General features: G+C 36.4%; 1 protein-coding gene across 3 annotated transcripts in view; it reads right to left on the bottom strand.

The window, feature by feature from the left end:
- The window catches only part of RSF1 (remodeling and spacing factor 1), a 136,327-nt gene that overhangs the window by 76,708 nt on the left and 36,241 nt on the right, over window positions 1–23,378 (bottom strand). For 2 of the 3 annotated variants that reach the window (XM_069070926.1, XM_069070925.1), the window contains exon 2: window positions 6,055–6,146. In XM_069070926.1, the coding sequence (XP_068927027.1) occupies window positions 6,055–6,146 (92 nt within the window). Of the gene's footprint in view, window positions 1–6,054; window positions 6,147–20,003; window positions 20,111–23,378 lie in introns of all 3 variants that reach the window. The other variant, XM_069070927.1, reaches the window with a different exon arrangement.

Here is a 23,378-nt window from a genome sequence, read left to right on the forward strand (position 1 = left end):
AACATTAAAGTACAGATATGATCATGTCATTGCTTTCCTTAAGAAGCTCTAAGGGCTCCCTACTACTCCAAGATAAAATTCCTTTATTTGGTATTTAAAGCCCTTTGTAATCTGGCTACCATTTATCCTTCTAGACAAATTACATATAATCCCCCCTTATGTACTCTGCGAACTGGCCTACTTGCTGCTCCCCACACATGATATTTCATCACCTGCCAGTGTTTTTACATAGGCTGTTCCCCATGCCTAGAATGTAATCCTTTGTGCTATCCTCTCCCTCCACCTTTGCTTTTTAGAACCCTTGGCCCCCTCCTGATGGGTCAAAATTAACTCACTTCATTCAGGAGGCTTTTCTACATTAGCTTATATATGAACATGCTGAATTCCCAGTAGAATATCGACTCCTAGAGCATAGACTATCGCTTTCCATCCGTACCCACAGGGTCTAGAATAGTGCCTGACACAGAGAGCACTTAAATGACTTGCTTGACTGATCACAGGAACATCAGAGTAGAGGAAACAAAAGCCCCAAAGGTTCAAACCACTGCCTCAACTGTAAATTCATCAGGTTCATCCGGCAACTCTGATCAACTCCCCTACAGAAATATTAGGTAAAACATTTTTATGAAAATACTTTCTACACATAAACCATTATCTTATGAAAAGAATTACTATTTAATCAATCTATAAAGTTCTAAAAGGGAGGAAAAATAAAATAAAATCAGATGAAGCCAACTTAAATGGCTGCCTACATAGAAAAATCATTTTTAGAAAATATTGATTAGTATCTTAGAATCCTAAATTAGACCTCTAAAATTAAACGGTTGAAAGCATAGATATGAATGTATTTTTCCTTAAAATGATAAGCATCTACCTAAAACCATTCAGCAAGCATTATTTTGTAATGGGGATAAGCGAGTAGCCTTCCCAATAAGATTAGGAGTAGGGGCAGCTAGGTGGTGCAGTGAATAGAGCACCAGCCCTGGAATCAGAAGGACCTGAGTTCAAATTTGGCCTCAGTCACTTAGCACTTACTAGCCCTGTGACCTTGGGCAAGTAACTTAACCCCAACTGCCCTGCATTCCCTCCTCCAAAAAGAAAAAAAAAATTAGGAGTGAAACAAGGATGCTCCAAATCACCAATATTATTCAATATTGTATTTTAAATGCTAGCAATTATAATAAAAGAAAAAAATGAAGGAATCAGATTGGACAGTGAGGTAACAAAACAATATCTTTCTGAAGACAGTATGATGATAAACTTAGAAAATCCTAGAGATTCAAATAAAAAGTTAACTGAAACAACTATAATTTAAGCTAAGTAGAAAGAATATAAAATAAACCCACATAAATCATCAGCATTTTTATATACCACCAACAAAGCACTACAAGAAGAGACGGCAAGAGCAATTTTATTTAAAATAACCATAGACCATATAAAATACCTGGGAGTGTATCTGCCAAGACAAACTCAGGAACTATGTGATCATAATCCTAAAACTTTACACAAAAAAGGTCAGATTTAAATAATTGGAGATATATTGTTTATGGGCGGGCAGAGAAAAATACACTAAAAATAAAAATTCTACCTTAAACTAATCTACTTATTCAGTAGTCAGCCATCCCAATCAAATTACCAAAAAATTATTTTATTGAGCTAGAAAAAATAACAAAATTCTTTTGGAAGAATATCATAGGAATTAATGAAAAAAAAATGTAAAGGAAGGAGGCCTAGCAGTACCAGATTTTTAAACTGTATTATAAGTCAGTAATTATCAAAACTCTCTGGTACTGGCTAAGAAATAGAATGGTAGATCAGTGGAATAGAGTAATACACAGTAGTAAATAATTAGAGTAACCTTGTGTTTGATAAATGTAAAGATTTAGATAAGAATTCACTATTTGGTAAAAAATAGTTGGGAAAAATGAAAAGCAGTCTGGCAGAAACTAAGACATAGATGGATACCTTACACTATCTACCAAGATAAGGTCAAAATGGATACATGACCTAGACATAACAATTTTCATAAGAAAATTAGAAGACCATGGAATATATTACCTATCAGATTTATGGATAGGAATAAATCTTGTTTATTTATGAGTAAACAAGAGATAGAGAACATTCTGGGATATGAAATGGGTAATTTTTATTGCATTAAATTAAAAAGATTTTTTTTTGGGGGGGGGGGCCTAGGTGGCGCAGTGAATACAGCACCAGCCCTGGAGTCCCTGAGTTCAAATTTGGCCTTGGACACTTAAACACAAAAACTAGTTGTATGACCTCGGGCAAGTCACTTAACCCCAATTGCCCTACCTTCCCCCCTCCAAAAAAAAGAAAAGTTTTATACAAATAAAACCATTGTAGCCAAAACTAGAAGGAAAAAAATGCTCTAAATCATTATTGAATAGAGGAAAATAAATTAAAATTACTGATATCTCACACCTATCAGATTTACTAAAATGAAAAAAGGGGAAAATGACAAATGTTGGAAGAGATATGGAAAAATTGGAACACTGATATGCTATTGGTGGTACTGTGAATTGATCCAACCATTTTGGAGAGCAATTTGTAATTACGTCCAAGGTGATCAAGGAACTAAGCATCAAGGAACTAAGCATTCAAACCAGTTGCCAGCTACATTTCCCTAACACTTCCCATCTTTCCAAGCTTCCTTTGGTATGTTTTCATCCATTTTTGTATCACCAAGTAAGAAAGGCATTAAGAAGAAAAACTTGATAGGACAATGATTGCTTGAATGTAGAGACAAAGGAGAAAAAGGTGTCAGTCCACCCTAAAGCTCCTACCTTGCATGACTAGGAGAATGATAATAGAAGCAATGTCTGACCTCTTTTTAAACACCTCCAGTGATAGGGAACTTACTCTTGTAAGGAAAACTTCATGTTCTAAAATACTTATAGCAGCTCTCTTTGTGGTGGCAAGGAACTGAAATTGAGTGGATGTCCATCATTTGGGGAATGGTTGAATAAGTTGTGATATATGATCATGATAGAATAATTACAGTGCTATAAAAAAATGAGGAGTAGGCTGATTTTAGAAAACAACATGTGAAGACTTGTATGAAATAATAAAGAGTAAAATAAGCAGAACCAAGAGATTATACACAGTAACAGCAATATTGTCTGAAGAGTTAACTGAATAACTATTTTGAGTCATATGAATAGTCAAATCAACTACAAAGGACCTATGAAGGAAAATGCTATTCACCTCAAACACTGGTCTTCTCTAGAGTAAAACAGACGGAAAGGAGAGAGAAAGACAGCTCAAAACTTAAAATGTAACTTAAATATTTTTTTAAAATTATTTTCATTAAGATGGTACTTAACAACAATGAAAAATAACTCTCTGGCTTCATTTATTGCAATGCTTGCATATGACAAATACTAAATGGGACTAATTTTACATAAATTTCACAGTTCATATTCTATGGACAACACATAATACATACAGATATTATACACATATACACACACATGCATGTACATACACACAAAATGTACTGAGTTGAAAAGGAATCTCAATTATCTAGTCCAAATCGGTCATTTTATAGAAGAGGAAACTGAGTCCCAGAAAGAGTTCTTGCTTAGTTGTCAATTATAGCTAGAAAACGCAGATTTTCTGAGCCCCTAAAAAATCAAGTGCTCTATAACACAAATGAGTAATAACAATAATAAAGAATTGTCATTACTAAGAACAAAACAGCCTCACATTTAAACATTTCTGCACTTACAGAGTGCATTCTGCCCAATATCCAACGATGTGGGTAGCACATTTATATTATTCTTATTTTCCAGATGAAGAATGTGAGAATCTCTTTCCAGAGAGATTCTATGTCTTGATCTTAGTTATATAACACTAGTTATTGTTTTATAATAATTGTTTTGTGACATAAAAGAGGCAAGAGAAAGCAGTTATAATGGAGGGGAAGAGGAGGGAGGTGAAAGGGAATGAGTCAACCTTACTCTCATTGGATCTGGCTTAAGGAGGGAAAAATATACACACTCAATTGGGTAACTTACCCTACGGGAAAATAGGAGGGGACGGCAGATTGGGGGAGGAGATAGTCAAAAGCACACACTTTTGAAAAGGGGCAGGGTCAAAGGAGAAAACTGAATGAATGGGGGGCAGGACCGGATGGAGGGAAATAGTCTTTCACAATATGACTACTATGGAAATGTTTTGCATAACTACACATGTATAACCTATATTGAACTGCTTGTCTTCCCAGTGGGGGTGGGTGAAGAGGGAAGAAGGGAGAAAACCTGGAACTCAAAGTTTTAAAAACAAATATTAAAAAGTTTTTACATGCAACTGGGAAATAAGATATACAGGCAATGGGGTATAGAAATCCATCCTGCCCTACAAGAAAGTAAGGGAGCAGGGAGTAAGGGCAGGGGGAGTAGATAGGGGTGGACAGAGGACAGGGCAGACTGGGGGAGGGGGAAATCAGTATGCTTGTCATCTTGGGGTATGGGAAAGATGGGGAGAAAATTTGGAACCCCAAAACTTATGGAAATAAATGCTGAAAACGAAAAATAAATAAATTCTGGAAAAAAATTGCTCTGAGTTACTAAATCAAACCTTTATTAAAAAGTTCATCTAAAACTAGGTTCCTAAAACCTCAACATCCCTTTTCTTCATCATTAACAACTAATATGTCAGGCAGAATGGCAATTTTATAGGTACTAGAAGACATAATTAATCTGTCGTTTTAAATCTTTCTCATTATAATACGTTTCAGACACTCTTCAAAACCAGTAAGAAAATTTTATCTATTTATAAAACTGGATGGGATTCTCCTGGCACTAATTTTTTTTGTTTGTTTCTTTGATTTTAGTTTAAAACATGTATCAAGTATATTTTATACAGCTAGGAAAAGAAAATTTTTAAAGGACTTTAATGATTTCAAATATTATACTGTAATAGTATACACTAAGAACAGTATTGTGCAAATCAGCATCAAAAGAAGAAAGATCTCTATTCTTAAAAAGTTTAAGTTCAGGTGAAAGATGCCATGCACCTCCAGAGAAAGATGGAATTATGTACTGTATGGTTTCATAGGGGAGAGGAGAGGGGGAAAGAGAGGGAGGGAGGGAAGGAAGGAGGGGGAGAGGGAGGGGGGTAGGAGGGAAAGAGAGAGAGAACATGAGAGAGAGACAGAGAGAGAGAGAAATGTTGGCCTTCTCTCATATGCAGTTGGGAGTTAAGAATTTCACTTTTCCCAGGTGTGCTAATTCCAAAGGTCAAAAAGATGCTTACAAGAAATCAGTGAATGTTAACAATTAAGAAAAAGTAGCTAAAAGGTTAAAAATATCCTTAGGGGTCTGAACAACTACCTAACATCCTGGTCCTTCCAACCAGACATAAACTAGAACAAACAATTAAATATTCCCTGAAGGTAGAGATGTTGCAGTCAACTAAAAAAGGGGTGGGGGGGTTTACTTCCAAAGCTTCTGTAATCCTAGAGGGCAACTTTGGAAAAGATACTGGCTGAGGAGCCAATTCAAGGCCATCCTGGAAGGTCAAGAAAAATTTAAACTGGATCTTTAATTGAATTGCTCTAAATTAAGTCCCCTTCAGAACTTACTCTCTTGGACTCTGCGGCAACTTCATTCCCCCAACTACTGACCTACATATACCCTGGAATGCAGCTGACTTGAAGAAAGACTTAGGGGTCTTTGGGAGCTGACTTTTATGAAGACTAGGACAAATATATTATTTAACCTTTCAAGGTATTTTTAGTTACAAGAAACACCTATGGATTCGTCATTTTCTGGTATCCAAGGTTGTCATTCTATGGTCTCTACTATTTTCTAAGAGCACAGATCAACTCTGTCTAGCAAAAACTGAATATCCACTTACAGATATCACACAACAATTTTGCCTTCTATTCATATACTCTGTAATATGTATAATTATTTTATATGACATCAATAGCACTAGTCTTTAAAATTTTCATTTTGTGCAAAGTAAAATTATAAAGTTTAGATTGAGAAAGGCAGTATCTCATTAATAGATGATTTTAAAAATATTTACCTTGATCAAATATTTTTCCCATCTGTCTGCTGTTACAGATTTACCAATCTTCCTCATCAGTTTCAAATGAAGCTCCACCAATTCTTTTGGTACTTTAAAAGAGATAAGAAAATACACAAAAAAGTTAGCTTATATTAATTATTTCATATATAATTAAGATTTTAAAAAAGCATTTGGAAATATTTTCTTAAAAAGTACAGAAAATTTTAACAAAACATACCATGATTTAAATCCTGTAAGTTATATGAGATACAAAAAATAAGTGACCTCTTTGCCTATCCTATGTATTTTGAATAACTTGTAACAGCCTAGAGACAGCCCAGTCAAGGCCTCATTCTACCAGAAAGTTCAAGAAAGGCTTAATTAAGCTAAATAAGGAAACAGTTCTATAGTCTGTCTCACCAGAGAGTGAAGTGTTTAAAAAGAGGCCAAAGGACCACTTGTCAGGAATATTATAGAAGGAATTTGTGCTCTGGGGAATCACAGGAGAAGATAACCTTTGTAGTAAGCATCAAAAAACTGATTATATAGAAAAGCAATAAGAAAACCATAAAATATAACACAATTCCAGGGTAGTAGTATTATTCCTATCATCATTCTCCTAGTCATGCAAGGCAGGAGCTTTAGGGTGAACTGACTCCTTTTTCTCTTGTCTCCACATTCAAGCAATCATTGTATCAAGTTTTTCTTCTTAATGCCTTTCTTAACCTGTGATACAAATGTAAGACAGGCCCTGCCCACAAGTGGCTTACATTCTATGCAAAGATGAAAATATGCCAAAAGAAGCCTGAAAAGGTGGGGAGTGGTAGGGGGGAGTGGTAAAGGAAAGTGACTGGGAAGTGGTATGAAGGTTTGGTTCCTAGAAAGAAAAAATAAAAGATCACCTATCAGAGCCTGGCATCTTGAAGGCAGAATCCATTCCCACTGCAATAGACCTAGCTTAGGTTCTTATCTCTAAGACATAACTATTACAAAAGTATCCTAATTTAACTAATTTCCCTGCTTCCTCCAGTCTCTTCCCCTTCCAATTCATCCTGCAGATGGAGGCAGTTCAAAATCCATCAAATATTTGCTTTTATCATGTTATTCCTCTAACTCCCTGCTTGAAAATTTCAATTGCTTCTCAATGTCTATGAAATTGATAGAGTACATTTTCAACATCATCTTAATTCCTTTTTCTAATATCTCACATGTATTACTATCTGGGACTTGAATAGTCTGACCTTTCCTGCTCTCATATGTGAAATCTTCCTGTTTTTGTCAAGTAGATCTCTTCATCTTACCCCAAATACCCCTTTGCTCCTTTCTTCCATATCTACTTCCCTTATTATGCCCTGTCTCCTCTCTTCTGAAACCTGTCTTTCAGGGGCTAACTCAGCTTCCACATTCTCCATGAAAGTTTTTCTATAAATGCTATATAAAGTTCTATAAAACTCTATATAAAAACTATAAAGTTTCTCTATAAACTCTCTCTCTGAATATTAATAATGAATATTAATAACAGGTTTTTTTTTTCAGATTTACATAGTGGTTTATACAATCACATTTGTTCCTCACAATAATCTTGTAAAGTACATACTACCGTTACTGTTCCCATTTTACATCTTAGGAGCCTAATGATAAGACAGTTTAAGTGACTAGCTCATAGCCATATAACTGAATCTGAATTCAGGTTTTCCTAAGTCAAGCACTACTCCACACCGCTATACACTGAGTGCTTCCTCCTTTGAACAGCATTTACTGTCTGTGCCACTCAATTTGAATTACTTACTGTTTTACATTGTTAGAGCAATAGCAACATGGTATAGACAGCTGGCTTTGACAGCAGGAAGATCTGGGGTTCAGATCCTGCCTCTGACCTGTACTGGCTAAATGACTATGGGCAGAGCCTTCCAGTTTCCCAGTCAACTCTCTAAGATTCTAAGTTACAAATGAGTTGCTGATCTGAAGCTAAGAAGTGTATTTCCATTCTTATCAAACAAGTCAGGCTCTCAAAATAATATTATTTTCTTTTGTGTATGTAGCTTGTTTTCAAAGGAAACATAAAATTATCAGAAATCTTGACATCCTTAGATTTGAGGGAAGGCAATTTGGGGGAAAAAGTGAATTTTGACTTAATAGGTATTTTTATAAGCATGAAGTCATTTCATAAAGTTTAAAAATAAAATATATTTGAAATTGGTATGTCTATAAAGATATTATATTTGAGATTTTTAATGTAAAAAGTTTATTCAAAGTCATATAAATTCACTTTAACATTTCTGAATCTGATTTTCTTCATGTGCAAAACAAAGAGATTGTACTAAATTTCTAAGGTCACTGCCAACTCTAGATCCTATGATTCTAATGGTAATTTACTTTTAAATATTTTTAATTTTCGTTAAAAAAACTTTAGAAATCTAACATCTTCTTGCCAATGCATGAAGGGCAGACAAATGGCAGAGAAAAACACTAAATAAAAGAAACATGGGCAATATAGTACAACAGAAAATTGTGTTCTATACTTTGTATCCATGGTAGAGTCAAGAAGGTTCAGAAAACATTCATTTTGGAAATTGTTGCAGGCTAAAAAGCAAACAAAACCAAATGCAATGAATATAACTGCTGACTGAGGAGCCTTTGTATGTTTTATTTTTTGAGCTGCCATTCTCAGCACTATTTAGTATAAATATATTCTCAGCAATATTTAGTATAAATATTTCTGAATGTAGGTTTATGGTAAAGGTTAGAGAAGATGGAATTATAAATAGAAAGCAAGAAGCAATGAAGTTAAGGCTGTGTTACTGAAAAGTCTTGCCAATCACGTTGTTGAGGAAATGCATAGGTTTGTCAGAACTCCATACTGCATTTATGGGCAAACACCCAAAACGTTCTTACTGTTTCCCTGAAGAGTTATTTTCCTATGGCAAGTCTCAAGTGTGCTACAGGTTTTGTAATTCAATCAAATCAACAGATATGCTTTTCTTATCACCAAATGAATTTTTAATTTTAAGTAATATGAAAACTGATTTTTAGCGGATTCAATGCAATGCTCTAAGCTAGCCCATCAAGATCTTTTATAATTATTACTCTCAAGTATCAGTAAGTTGGGTATTCCTTCCAGTTTTGTGATAACTAGGTGGTCCAGTAGATGGTAAACTGAATCTGGAGTCAAAATAAAGTAAATTTTGGGACGGTTAGGTGGCACAGTAAGTAGAGCACCAGCCCTGGAGTCAGGAGGACTGAGTTCAAATCCAGTCTCAGACACTTAACTAGCCATGTGATCTTGGGCAAGTCACTTAACCCCAATTGCCCTGCCTTACCCCCCCTCCAAAAAGCAAAAACAAAACCAAAGTAAATTTAAATACAGCCCCAATTACTGATTCAGTGTGTAACCCTAGTTAAATCACAGCCTCTATCTGCTTCAGTCTCCTTATCTGCTAAATAGGGACAACAACAGCACCTACCTCACAGTGTTGTTAGTAAGGCTCAAATGAGGTAATATTGTGAAAGTGCTTTGCAAACCTTAAAGTGCTATAAAAATTCTAGCCTAGCTATTATTACTGTCTTCTGCAATTTTGATAAATATACCATCTATGGTTGACAAAGTTACTGACACAGGGAAAACTGCACACAAATCCATATATACTCCACTAGAACCTTCTTTCCAAATTGACTATTAATAACTATTTTAATCCACCTCACTATACTAGGTGCCTTCAACTGCTAGTCTAGTAGCTCTGTCTACAAAGGAAATATGGCTACATCTATTATTCATGATTCTGTGCTTTCTATAATCATCACTTCCTTTTCTAGATGTTCACTAACCACCCCTTTAATAACATACTGTAGTATTTTGCCAAGAATTTAAGTCAAGCTCACTGGCTTAACGGCCATCCCCTTCCTCTTTGTTTTTAACTGGCAACACAGCATAAGGCAGTGGAAAGAACACTGGACTGATAATTAAAAAAAAAAAAGTTCCATAGTTCCGTAGGCAGGTCAATTAGCCCAGGGCCTAAAAAATGAAGGCCAGGACTAAATGGTCTCTAAGCTCTCTTCTAGCTTTTATTCTCCAATCCTAAAGTATCCCTCCTACTCCCATGAAATTTCAAAGATGACAGTTGTTGGCTTCAATGATCAAATCTATAAATGCCATCAACAGTAAGGATTCCAGTAACTTAAATTCCAAGGGAACATAGATGTTCTCTTACTAACTCCTTACTACTTCTGGGTATTATTACCTCCCTGTTTACCATTTTTATTCTGTCCTTTCTAAACTGGAGATCATTCTCTTTTGTAGGGAAAACTGAAACAAAGACTTGAATAACTTTGTTTTCTCTCCCTGATGTATTGTACGGTGTAGCTAAAGCATACATCTCCCATCTTTCATCATTCTCCTTTTCCTCAATTAATTTTTTTTTTTTAAAGAAACTGGGTTAAGTAACTTGCTCAAGGTTACACAGCCAGTTATTTCTGGGTGTGGTGCTAAGTATCTGAGGCTGGATTCGATCCCCAGGTCATCCTGACACTGGGGCTGGTGCTCTTACTCGCTGAGCCACCTGGCAGCCCCTCAACATGATTTTTAAAACAACCTTTTTGTTGGCTTTGCTTTCATTCTGATAATATACAGGTGTGGGGAACCTGAGGCCTAAATGTTATCTTCTAAGTCCTTGGGTACAGCCTTTAGACTGACTCCAAATTTTATAGAACAAATCCTTTTATTCAGGGGAATTGTTCTGTCAAGTTTGGATTCAGTCAAAGGGCCATATCTGAGGGCCTAGGGGACCACATGTGGCCTCGAAGCCATGAGTTCCTCACCCCTGGTATATATCAATGTATTTCACATTTCTTTAATGAAAGGTGGAATGCATTTTCTGTCATCAGTTTACCAGGAACTCAGTTCAACTGCCATTTTCATATTGTTTCTGTTTATGCCATTCCATATCAATTCATAAAAGTCCTGACATTCCTTATAGAACCATGACATTTTTTTTTGGAGGGCAACTGGGGTTGAGTCTTGCCCAAGGTCACACGGCTAGTAAGTGTGTCAAGTGTCTGAGGCCACATTTGAACTCAGGTCCTCCTGACTCCAGGGCTGGTGCTCTATTCACTGCACCACCTAGCCACCCCAAACCATGACATTTTCATATTTTATATTTATGATCTTGCATTTATCCTCTATTATGAACCCTTGCTTTCATCTTCTGTACATGACTCTTGAAGATGAGTCAAGATTGAAGAGGAATAAGCAGTGCAGACTAAGTTAGTGATTAGAAATCTAAGGCGAAACCAAGGTAGATTCTCTTTCCAGCAAAAGATTAAAATTCAAAGTCACAGGCAAGTGACTATGACAAGAACTTTGTAAAAGAGGTGCTCTAGGGGACAGTGGACCCAGATCAAAAGAAAAAACCGGAAATGCAGTGTTGTAGCTCTGTTCTCAAAGAGGGCATTTAGGATTCAGCCTCCTGGCATAGTCATTCAACACAGGAGAAGGGATCTTCGAGCCGGCTCCAGGAGCAAAACAGGGCCATGGGAATTCTGCTGACCCCAGCAGCTGGCAGGACACAAGATAAAACCGGTCAGGACTATACAAGACCATATAAGTTTTATGAGAAGTCTACAGAGCTTAGCCTTAATACAAAGTTCCAATCTCAGAAGTAACGTTGGAAGAATGAGTAATCATGAATTTTAAAAATCCAAAATGGTTGATGAGTTCCCTATATGTCCACATCATTGTTGTTAGAGAACTCCCCTTTGTTCCTACTCACTGGAATTTCTTCTCTCCCAAGATTTCCATCTAATCAGGGTTTAATGTGAATGAATGTTAAGCATTTATTAAGTGCTTTCCATGCAGGCAATGCACTTTGGGGATACAGAGCAGAAGCTTGCATTCTAATATTGGAAGACAACACATTGAGAAGAGGTGACCAGGGAAGGGAGTTATGTACTGCAAAGGAGGAAGCTGGGGGATGGGAAATAGGGAAGACTTTTCTTTTCTCATCAGGTTATAATCTAGACTTCTCCATCAAGTCCCATAAAACTTTTCATCCTGGAAGATCACTTCAACCCTGGAATCCCACCTGATAAGTACCCTTGGCCTGCACCTGCAAGGCTTCTCTCTTGGATGTATGGCTCTTCCCCAAAACCTCCACTGGCCCACCATTTCTTCATTTCTCACCAGGCTGCAATACAGACTCTTCCATTATGCCCCAGCCCCAACCTTCCTTCTTCCTTGGTCCCAACCTTTTAAGTGCTTACTTCCCTTATTAAAATGTAAGCTCCTTGAGGGTAGGGACTGTTTTTCCTTTTGCTTACATTTGTATTCAGTGCTTGGCACAGTGCCTGGCACATAATAAGTGCTTATAAATGCTTGTTTACTGACAGATAGTAAGATGGCCTAGGTTGATGGCTGGACATCTGAAGCATGTCCTAATGCCTTGAATAAGTCAGTAGATAGCGTAGGCTAAGTGGGCTAGATGGCACTCAATTTAATGTGTGTGTGTGTGTGTGTGTGTGTGTGTGTGTGTGTGTGCGCGCGCACGCACAATACATTTGTATCAGTTTCCTAGATATACAGGATATTCAGGCTCTTATTAGAGATAATTTTGGTAAAGATGTTTTTCCCCTAGTCAACTGTTCTCTTCTTATTTTAAAAGTTGATTTTATTTATGTAAAATCTTTTTAATTTTGTGAAATCAAAATTACCTATTTAATGTTTTGGGCTTGCTATTCCATTTTTAGTTAAGAATCTGCTTTCTATCAACAGCTGTGAAAGGTAACTGATCTGGTTTTCTTTTATTTCTTTTGTAGTGTGATCTTATGATGTATAAAGATAGAACAGGTTGTTTTGGGAGGGTAGGGGTGGATATGAAATGACAGATTCTGCTGCTACTGAAGCTGTGAATTGGTCATGTCATTCAAGAAAGCAATTTGGAATTTTGCAAATTGACTAAGATACCACTTAAAGTATACAGCCCAGGAGGGTCAAAGAGAGAAAGAAAGCTATTATAAACAGTAAAATATTCATAATAGTACTCTTTTTTTAAGTAGCAAGGAGCTGGAAACAAGTACATAGAAGAAGGACTAAAAATTATGTTGAATGAACATAATAAAATATTACTGCACAATAAGAAAAGATGAACATGAAGAAAACAGAAGCATGAAAAAGGTATATGAACAGAAGCAAAATTAAGTAAGCAGTACCAAGAAAATACAGGACTACAATAATGTAAATGTAAAGAAGAACAATAAGATACAATCTGAACACTGTATTATAATAATGAATAAGCCTGACCCTGAAGAAGATATGAAAATGCATATCTCTCCCTTTATTTTTGCAAGGATGGAGGACTATAGTAATGGCACACTGCCTATAATGTTAAATTTGATTAATGTGTTAGTTTTGCTAAACTACTTTTCTGGGTTTTTTTTTTTTAATTCCCTTGTAAAAAGAGGTAGCTCTCCAAGCATGGAAAAGGAATATGTTGGGAAATAATGTTGATATAAAACAATTTCTAAATGCATCAAATCAGTTGTTTGTTTGTTTTTTTAAGTCATTAGCTGCTCTTAGACTTAAAAGATGCACATAAACTTTTCTCAAGATAGTGGAAATGATTGGAAACAAAACAGCTTGGCACTCTCAAAACTACTTTTAACAGGGGGCTCTCTTTGAAGAAATATTGTGTGATCTCACCAGATGAGATTCTGGGCAGCCAATGAGAGACCCCCGGCTTTGAAAACCCAGATGTTGATGCTTCCCTCTCTGGTAACTGTGATTTGGTATAGATATAATGCTTGGACAGTTTGGAAGCCTGTCTGCTTGATCTGTTTCACTGTCTTGATAATTCTGTCTGTATATTCTGAAGTTCGGGGTGCTGACTCTTTTTCCCCTGAACTAGGTAAACGATATATGTTTGATTGATTAAAGTAAGCTTGTTAACCCATTTTGAGTTGCTTTCCTTTAGCAAAGCAGATCTAAGAACCTGTGTTGGCAGCCACCCTGAAGACGCTGGGGTGCTTGCTGCTACAAATGGCCTAGAGGATGGGATCTGCAGAGTAAAAGGAAAGTATGGGGGCTGGGATAATTGTTTGTTTCCCAGTTGTAGTAGCTGTGATTCTGTGGAGCCATGGACCAGGAGATAAGAACGGCCTGCATGCTGACTTTGCTAAGCTGAGAGCAGGAATGGTGAGCTGCCTGCATCAGGACCTGGGCAGAAGCCAGGAGTGGCTGCAGCCTGAGGAAGGAGAAGGAACCCAGGAGTTCAGAATTCAGCCACAGGACAAGATAAGAACTGTGCAGCAAAGCAGGGGCACTGAATGTGTTTCCTTGCTGCATCCCACAGTTTGGGTCCCAGGGGGAGGATGGATTTGTGACACTGGTGGGTGGGGTGATGTGCCATGGAACCCCAAGGACCCCACCCTGTTGGTTTTGTTACCCAGCCTCTTCTCTGGACTTGGAAGCAGGGGCTGGAGAAGTGTGAGGGGAAGAACACCCCCCTCCAACCAAGGGAACTTTATTTGGACTCTTGTTTTGAATTGATGTGATAATTCAATGTACTTAGTGTTTCTTTAAGGCCCTGTGGCCACTTTGGTAACTTTAGTTATGTATCTAGAAAATGTGACCTAAGAGAAGGTTAGTGCTAATTCAAATGTAAATTGTCTATGCTATGGGCATGAAAGATCTTGGGGCCCAATGTAATGGAAATGCAAATTTAAAGATCTTCCCTGCCCCTAGGCTTAAGAGACTCTGAGAACCTTCCTTGATTTGAAAATATACTCTGCCCCCTAATAGGCTCAATGTGGCCACATGGAGCCTGTGACAGGAGGCTTGGTTTTTCAGGAATGCCCACACCTTGATGCTGTGTGACTGGGCATTGGGTCAAGAGGGTGGTTACATTCTGACTCAGGAGAAGGCTATATAATCCCTGATGTGAGGCTTTGCTTTGGGGCTCACTTTGAAGAAGTGTTGTGTGATTTGACCAGATGATACTCTGGGCAGTCGTTGAGAGACCCCTCACTTTGAAAACCCAGATGTTGATGCTTCCCTCTCTGGTAACTGTGTATGGTGTAATAGTAATGGAATTTAAAGATCCCCTGCATTGGCTTGGTTTTTGGATTGATTGTGTTAAAACCCAGAGCTTGTGAATCCCACTTGTGGGATGGACTTGTTGAAAAGAGAGTGCTGAAGTGGAAGGAGCTGGTGACAAATTTAGAGACACAAGAAAAGAAAGAGGCAGAAGAACTTTTTGGAAGCAGCATCTTGGAGGCAGAGAAAGACAGAGAGAATTGCTGAGGGCCAGTTTGAATTGCGCAGGACTTTTGAGAGCTGCCACGGACTGAGGAGACATGGCTGTTATGCTGGTACTTTCTCTGTCTGTTTTGATGTTGTTTTGCCAAATGATTTGTTCATTGGTGAAAGACAGTCCTGTTGTTGCAGAGTTCTTGAAACCTTGCTGTTGGTTCAGAGCTCCTGAGACTGTTCTGCAGACAGAGAGTGAATACTGTCCACTGGTGAAGGACAGTGCTGTTGTTGCAGAGGTCCTGGAACCTTGCTGAAATCTGGAGGGTAATGAGTACCCATCTTATGAGGTATGAGTAATGAGACCATCATCAGGTAATGAGACCATCCCATCTTAGACATGCACAACTGAAGATACTTCTAAAGCATAGTCTTAAAAGACTATCTAGGTTTTATCTAGACAATAAGAGAACCAGACCAAAGAAAGTTCCATGTTTCTTACAGAAGTACACAGAACCTAGCCCTGATATAAAGTCCTAAATGGAGAAGTAAGGCTGGAAAAATGAGTTAACAGAAGAAAATGACAAAAATATTATGGAGCTAGAGAAATTCAAGAGATAAATCCAGGAATTTACACTATCACAAAGCAAAGTCACAAATTACTAGAACTCCTGGAAATATGAAACAAGCATCAGAACCCTTGAAAATTTGACTGGATTAGAGGGAAATGACTCCATGAGATGAAGAAGAGAAAGCAAGGGTAAGAAACCATGATTAGGGACTAGGCAAGTAGAAGATAAGAGCAGCAGAATATTAGCAGGTTGTTATTAAATATAGTTAATTAGTACTATGAAATCTCCCTTTTCATTATTCTTTTCTTCTATGTAAAGAATGGGGAATAGGAGAAAAGAAGAAAGCAAACTATAGTATAATGGAAGGAAATGCCTAAATAATAACTGTAAAGGGGATGAACTCACCAATAAAATAAAGGTGGGAGCAGAATGGTTTAGAAAGCAGAATGTAACAATATACTGTTTGTAAGAAACAAAAAGATTTAAACAGATTAGAGAACTAGAGCAAAATATTTTACAATTCAGGTAAACTCAAAAAAGCAGGGGTAGCAATCATGATCTCTTAGACTACATAACACTAAAGACTGATTTGATAGAAGAGATTTCAAGGAAAACGTTGTTATGCTTGGTTTAAGGAAGCATAGACAATGAATTAATATCAATACTTAATATATGCATATCAAATAAGAATAGCTTCTCAATACTCTAAGGAAAAGTTAACAGGAATAAATTCCAGATTTATAAGAAAAAAAAAAATAAAATTATAATAGCTAGGGGATCTCAGTCCACCCCCACTCAATACTAGACAAAAAATAAACATTAAAGAGGTTTTACTCTTTCTAAATAGAATTTTAGAAATAAGATTTGATAGCTCTCTAGTAGTTGAAGAATAGAAAGAAAAAGTATACATATTCTCAGCTGTGCATAACACATTTACAAAAACTGACTTATGTACTAAGGCACATAAAACTCACAAATACAGAAAAGCAGAAATATTAAATCAACTTTTACTAAAAATAATGCAATAAAAATTATATTCAATAAAGGTCCATTAAAGAAAGGATTCATATTAAATGGGGACTAAATGTAGAAATCATATTATAAAAATATTAAAAAGAGAAGCAGCCAATATACTTCTCAGTTATAGGTAATATCTTTTACAGTTAAAAAGCACAACTAAAGGATAAAGGTAATTACAAAAGATAAAAAAAAGTCAATAAACATTTAAGTTTGATTTTATGAAATTGAAAAGCATCTGTACAAACAAAATTAATGTACTTAATATAAGAAAAGTAGTCAAAAGAAGAAAAATCTTTGTATCAAATTTCTCTTATAAGTGCTGGATAGTCATGATATAGAAATAATTAACAGATTTTTTAAAAAGTCATTTTCCCTTAAAGTGGTCTAAGGATATGAATAGTTCTCAAAAGAAACACAAACAGGGGCAGCTAGGTGGCGCAGTGAGTAGAGCACTGGCCCTGGAGTCAGGAGGACCTGAGTTCAAATCCAGCCTCACACACTTACTAGCTGTGTGATCTTGGGCAAGTCACTTAACCCCAATTGCCCTGCCCTCCCCTCTCCAAAAAAAGCAAAAAAAAAAAAAAAAGAAGAGAGAGAGAGAAGAAAAGAAACACAAACTTATTAACAACAACCAATGCAAACCAAAACAGTACTTTGGCAAAGGTGACAACAGCTAATGTTGAAGGTTTTGTGGAAAGATGGGCATACTGGTACATTGCTGATGCACCTGTGAACTATGCAAATAAAGTGGCTTTAAAATGTCCCTATCTTTTTACCTATAGGTTCCATTACTAGGTTTATATGCCAAGAAGGCTATTAACAAGAAATAAGTCCCTATATATACCAAAATATTTATAGCAGTACTTTTTGTGAATGCAAAGAACTGGAAACCAAAAAGATGTTCATCAACTGGGGAATAGCTAAACAAATTGTGGTTCATGAATGTAATGACACACTATTGTTAAATAAGAAATCATGAATATGACAAATATAAAAGCAAAGAAAGTTCTGCACGAACTGATGCACAGTGAAGCAGACACAAAAAAACAAAATATACAATGACAACAACAATGTAAATGTGCAGAACCTCACACAAAAATGTCTAAAGTACAGTCAATTCTGTTATAATTTGACATGTCTTTCTAACAAACACTATGCTAAGCGAAACTACAACAGAAACCATGGGAAAAATTAAAGTATGGACAGAAACCTCAAATACTTGGTCAATAACACACAAAAAAGTAAGAACTTAATAAAAAATAGCACAGTTCTATACAAGTTAAATGGCCAATTACTGCAAAACAGTGGCAGCATCTGTGACCTCCAGCTGCTGTACCCCAGTTTCCACTTCCTATGAACTGGAGCAATATGGGCAGATTATGATTCTTGAGCCTCAAGGGGCTTCAGCTATGGGGAAAAGGAGAGTGTGGATCAGCCTTCCTCCTCCCAGAAAATATACAATACACTAACACTTCACCCTGACACAGACCTGAAGTTTGCTTGTGAAAGTGGGTTGCAGAATGTGAATTACTGTGAAGTGGCACAGTTTTCTCATAGAACAAATCATGCAGAAGAAAATCCAAAGTCTGAGTTATGTGAAAAATGTTCCCTGATATATCAATCTCATTGAAACCAACTTACACTTTCAAAACATGCATTATAGCAGAACTGACTGTAACTGTTGCAAAATGATAAAGAAGCATGGCACAAAAGAAGAGCAATGAAAGAAGATACTCATACCCCACACCTTTGCAGAAGGGAGGTCCTCAAGTTTCTGCAATACAAATATGGTCTTAATATCCAAATCAAAAAAGAAAAAATACAGACAAATATCCTTAATGGATATAGACATGAACATTTTGAATAAAATATTAGGGGGGAAGCTAGGTGGCACAGTGGAGAGAGTGGTGGGCATGGAGTCAGGAGGACTTGAATTCAAATCTGGTCTCAGACACTTATTAGCTGTGTGACCCAGGTGAAGTCACTTCACCCTGTTTGCCTCAGTTCCGCATCTGTAAAATGAGGTAGAACAGGAAATAGCAAACCACTCCAGTATCTTTGTGAAGAAAACCTCAAATAGGGGCATGAAGTGTCAGACAAACTGAAATGACTTAACAGCAAGAGTCTCTAGGAACATATCAAAAAGACTGTACACTATGATCAAATAGCATTCATACTAGAAATGCAAGGTTGGCTCAATTACTAGAATGTAAGCTCCTTATGAATATGGACTGTTTTTCTCTGTACTTTTATCCCCAGTGGGTAGGTCACAGGCTGGAGCAGTGTAGTTGTTTAATAAATGATTGCTAATATTAGCAAAATGACAAACATATAAAAACTATATGGCAAAAACAAATTATTAAATCAAAAGATGCATAAAAGGCCTTTGATAAAATATAATACCCAATTCTGAAGGAAAAAAAAACACTGAAAATCACAGAAATAATGGGATCTTTCCTTAATGTGATAAATAAAATCAATCTAAAACAAGAGTCAGAATTTTATGTAATAGAGAAAAATTAGAGGTCCTTCCTCTAAGACAAATGGTAAAGCGAGGATATCCATTATCATCACGATTTGAACAAGGTACACAATAAATCTACATATCATCAGCCTTTTTATTTATTATCAACAAAACTCAACTGGAAGATAAAGATATTCTATTCAAAATAACAACTAAATGTATAAAATATTTTTGAGTCCACCTACTAAGATATCCAAAGGAACTATATGAGTACAACTATAAAATAATCTTTATAGAAGAGAGAGCTAAATAAATGAAGAAAAAGTAACTGCTTGTAGTTGGGGGTCATGTCAATGTTGCTTAAATTAACTTTCTTACTCAGGTCCATACCAATAAAACTAGTTCTTGAGAACTACAAAAATAATAACAAAATTCAAATGGAAGAACAAAAAGTCAAGAATCTCTAAGTAAATAATTTAAAAGGGCAGAAGAGGACCTAGCAGCCAGATCTCAAACTGTACCATAAAGCAGTAGTCAACAAAACTACTTAGTAATAGCTAAAAAACAGAAAAGTGAATTGGTAGAAGCAATTAGGCACATAACATATAGAAGCAAATGAACATAGTAACAGTGTTTGAAAAACCCAAAGACCCCGACTATGGGGGTAAGGACTCACCATTTGACTAAAACTGCTGGGAAAACTGGAAAGCAGTCTGGCAGAAATTAGGTTTAGACCAACATCTCACACCATATACCACAATATGCTCCAAATGGATACATGACCTAGATATAAAAGCTCACATCATAAACAAATCAGAGGAGCAAGGAAGATAATACCTTTCAAAACTATGGATAGGTAAAGTCCATGACAAAACAAGAGATAGAGAGAACAATGACAAAAATCTCTATTACATAAAATTTAAAACTTTTTGGCACAAACAATATCAAAGAAACTAAAATAAGAAGGGAAATAGTTACCTAGAAAAAAACCAACAACTTTGTGGCAAGTATCTGACAAAGGACTAATATCCAAGATAATAAAGAACTGATTCAAATACCCAAAAAATGGCAGTCATTCCCCAATAAATAAATAAATGAACAAAATGTCAAAACAGAAGTTCTCTAAAGAAATCTATGCTATAAACAGATATATGAAAAATATTCCATATCATCAATTAAAGAAATCTGTATTAAAACAATTTTTAGGTTCTAACTCATACCTCAGATTAGAGACAAGGAAATTATAATTGTGAGGGGCTGTGGAAAAACAGAAACCCTAATGTAGAGCTGTGAATTATCAATCCAGCCATTATGCTAAGCAATTGTGCATACTCTCTGAAGAAGAAAGAGAATCATATGCAAAAATATTTAGTGCCTTTTGTTATAGCAAAGAACTGTTTGCTATAGGAAACAAAGGGGGTGCCCACCAAAAAGAAGAATGGCTGAATAAACTATAGCACAAGAATATAATATTATTTTTCTGGAAGAAATAACTAAAAAGATCATTGCCAAAATCCTAGGAAGATTTGTATGAAATGACAAAGAAAAAACTGAGCAGAACCAAGAGAACAGTTTACACAGTAAAAACACTGCAAAGTAAAATAACTTTGAAAGACTAAACTGTGATCAATGCAATAACCAACAACTCCAGAGAACTATGATGAAACATGCTAACCACCTTCTGACAGAGGTGATGGACTCAAGGTATAGAATGAGAAATACATGGAGGGGGTCATGTCAAATATGTAGGAGTCTTTTGTTTGACTAAACTTATTGGTTAAAAAGACTTTTTTTCTTTATATGGTGAGGGAACCAGCATGTTGTCAATAAAAGAAAGAAAAGAAACTAGGGTCACTAAAATATTTTTTTTAATGTACATGAAAACAGAATTTCAGAAGAAAATAGACAAACATGACAGCTTTGAAAGTAACATGTTGAATTTATTATTCACTTTCTATAAGTCTTTACTAATATTCCTTAATGTTAGCACCTTCCCTATGTTGATTATTTCAAATTAAGCCTCTGTTTCTACATGGCTGTTTGCATATTGTCTCCCCCACTGAACTGTGAGATCTTTGAAAACAGGGACTGTTTTTTCCCCTTTGTATCCCCAATATCTCTACATAACACCTGGCACAGAGGTACATAGTAAGTACTTAATAAATGCTTGTTGATTTGACCTAACTAAAAGAATAAGCTATATATAACATAGATCTGTGGTTTCCCATATAATCCTGTTTCTGTTCTACTTTGTATATGGAAATATAGTCATTAAATTCAGAATATGAATAAATACAGTTCAAAAAGATATGGTTAATATAGGGAAAAGTGAGGTGGTGCAATGGGCTGGGCCTGAAGTCAGAAAAACTCATCTTTGTGAGCTTAAATCCAGTCTCAGACACTTTCTATAACTGTGTGACCACCTGTTTGCCTTAGTTTCCTCATCAGTAACATGAGCCAGACAAAGAAATGGCAAACCACTCCAGTATCTCTGCCAAGGAAACTCCAAATGTGGTCACTAAGAGTCAGACATGACTGAATAACATCTCTAGTACTTAGTATAGTGCCTGAAACATAGTAAGCATTTATGAATGCTTGTTTTCTTTTCTCCTGTGAATTTCTGAAGGTCTTAGATATTTTGGGGGGCACTTCATTCTCTCTGATGACTTGGAAACAACAGTTAGATTATAGCTTTTAATCTCTATGTTATCTAGTCTGTAATATATTTATCATCCTCACCATGCCCCTTAACTATGAGCACTTCCTAAACTTTGTCTATACATACTTTCTTGCCTGGTAACCTAGTCAGCTCCCATTGGTTATCTCTAAGCAGGTGACTCCCAGGTTTACCTATCCAGTCTTCAGTCTCTCTTGCACTCTTTATACTCCACTTGCCAGTCATGTAAAAAATAAAAAACGATGTTGCAAGGCCACCTCAAACTCAGCATGTCCAAAACAGAATTCATTATCTTTACCTTAAAACCTACCCTTTTCCCAAGATTCACAATTTCCAATGAGAGCAACACTATTCCTTCCAGTTTCCCAGGCTTACAGCCTAAGTATTATCTTGATTCTTCTCTCATTCCTCATGTCCAATAAGTTGCCAACTCCTTAACATTTCTGCCTCCATAATATCTTTTGCATCTTCCCCTTTCTCACAAGATCACATAATCACTGTTTTTTTTTCCATACAGTAGGAAGAAATTCAGAAACCATCTAGTTCAAACTCCCTGATTTACCCACACTACTATTCCAAGGTCTCCAAAGTGGTCTTCTTGCCTCATGTCTTCTCCCATTTCAATCCAGTCATCAGACATACAGATACTAAAGTTATTTCTCCTCTAACCCTAACCATGCCACTCCCCTCCAAATTTCTATAGTTCCCTATTGTCTCCAGAAGCAAACATAAACTCCTCTTTTGACTTTTGAAGTCCATTACAACCTGATCCCAGTCCACCTTTCTATTATATATCACTCTCCTTGCAGCACACTGTAATGCAGCCAGATGGGTCTTCCTGCTGTTTCTTACCTGATACTCCATGCCCTATCTCTGTACTTTTAAACTGGCTGTCACCAATCCCTGGAATGCACCCCCAACCCCTCCCCATACACTTCCTTCCTAAGGGGACTCCTACCCTGCCGCTCCAGTTCCCAAACCTATCTGGCATCCTCTCTTTATTCTACTTATATTGTTTCTCCTATACAATGTGAGCAAGCTTTTTAAGGGCAGAAAATGCTCCATTTTTGTCATTTTATCACTAAAACCTAGCTTGGTAAGTACTTAGTATGTACTAATACTACTATGTATTAATACAAGCTACTACTATATCTTAGTAGTACTAATGCTATGTATTACTAAATGCCATTAAGGGAATGGAAGAGGAAAAGCATTTATATAACACTTACTATGTGCCAGGCACTGTGCTAAGTGCTTTATAAATATTATTTCATTTGATCCTAACAGCCCTGCAAAGTACGTGCTATTATTAATCTCATTTCATAGATGAGGAAACTGAGGCAAACAGAGGTTAAGCAACTTGCCCAGGGTAAC

Source organism: Petaurus breviceps, unplaced genomic scaffold (genome assembly GCF_028583685.1).
Source record: "Petaurus breviceps papuanus isolate PSGF00001 unplaced genomic scaffold, PetGlider_PUasm1.0 90823, whole genome shotgun sequence".
NCBI lineage: Eukaryota > Metazoa > Chordata > Mammalia > Diprotodontia > Petauridae > Petaurus > Petaurus breviceps.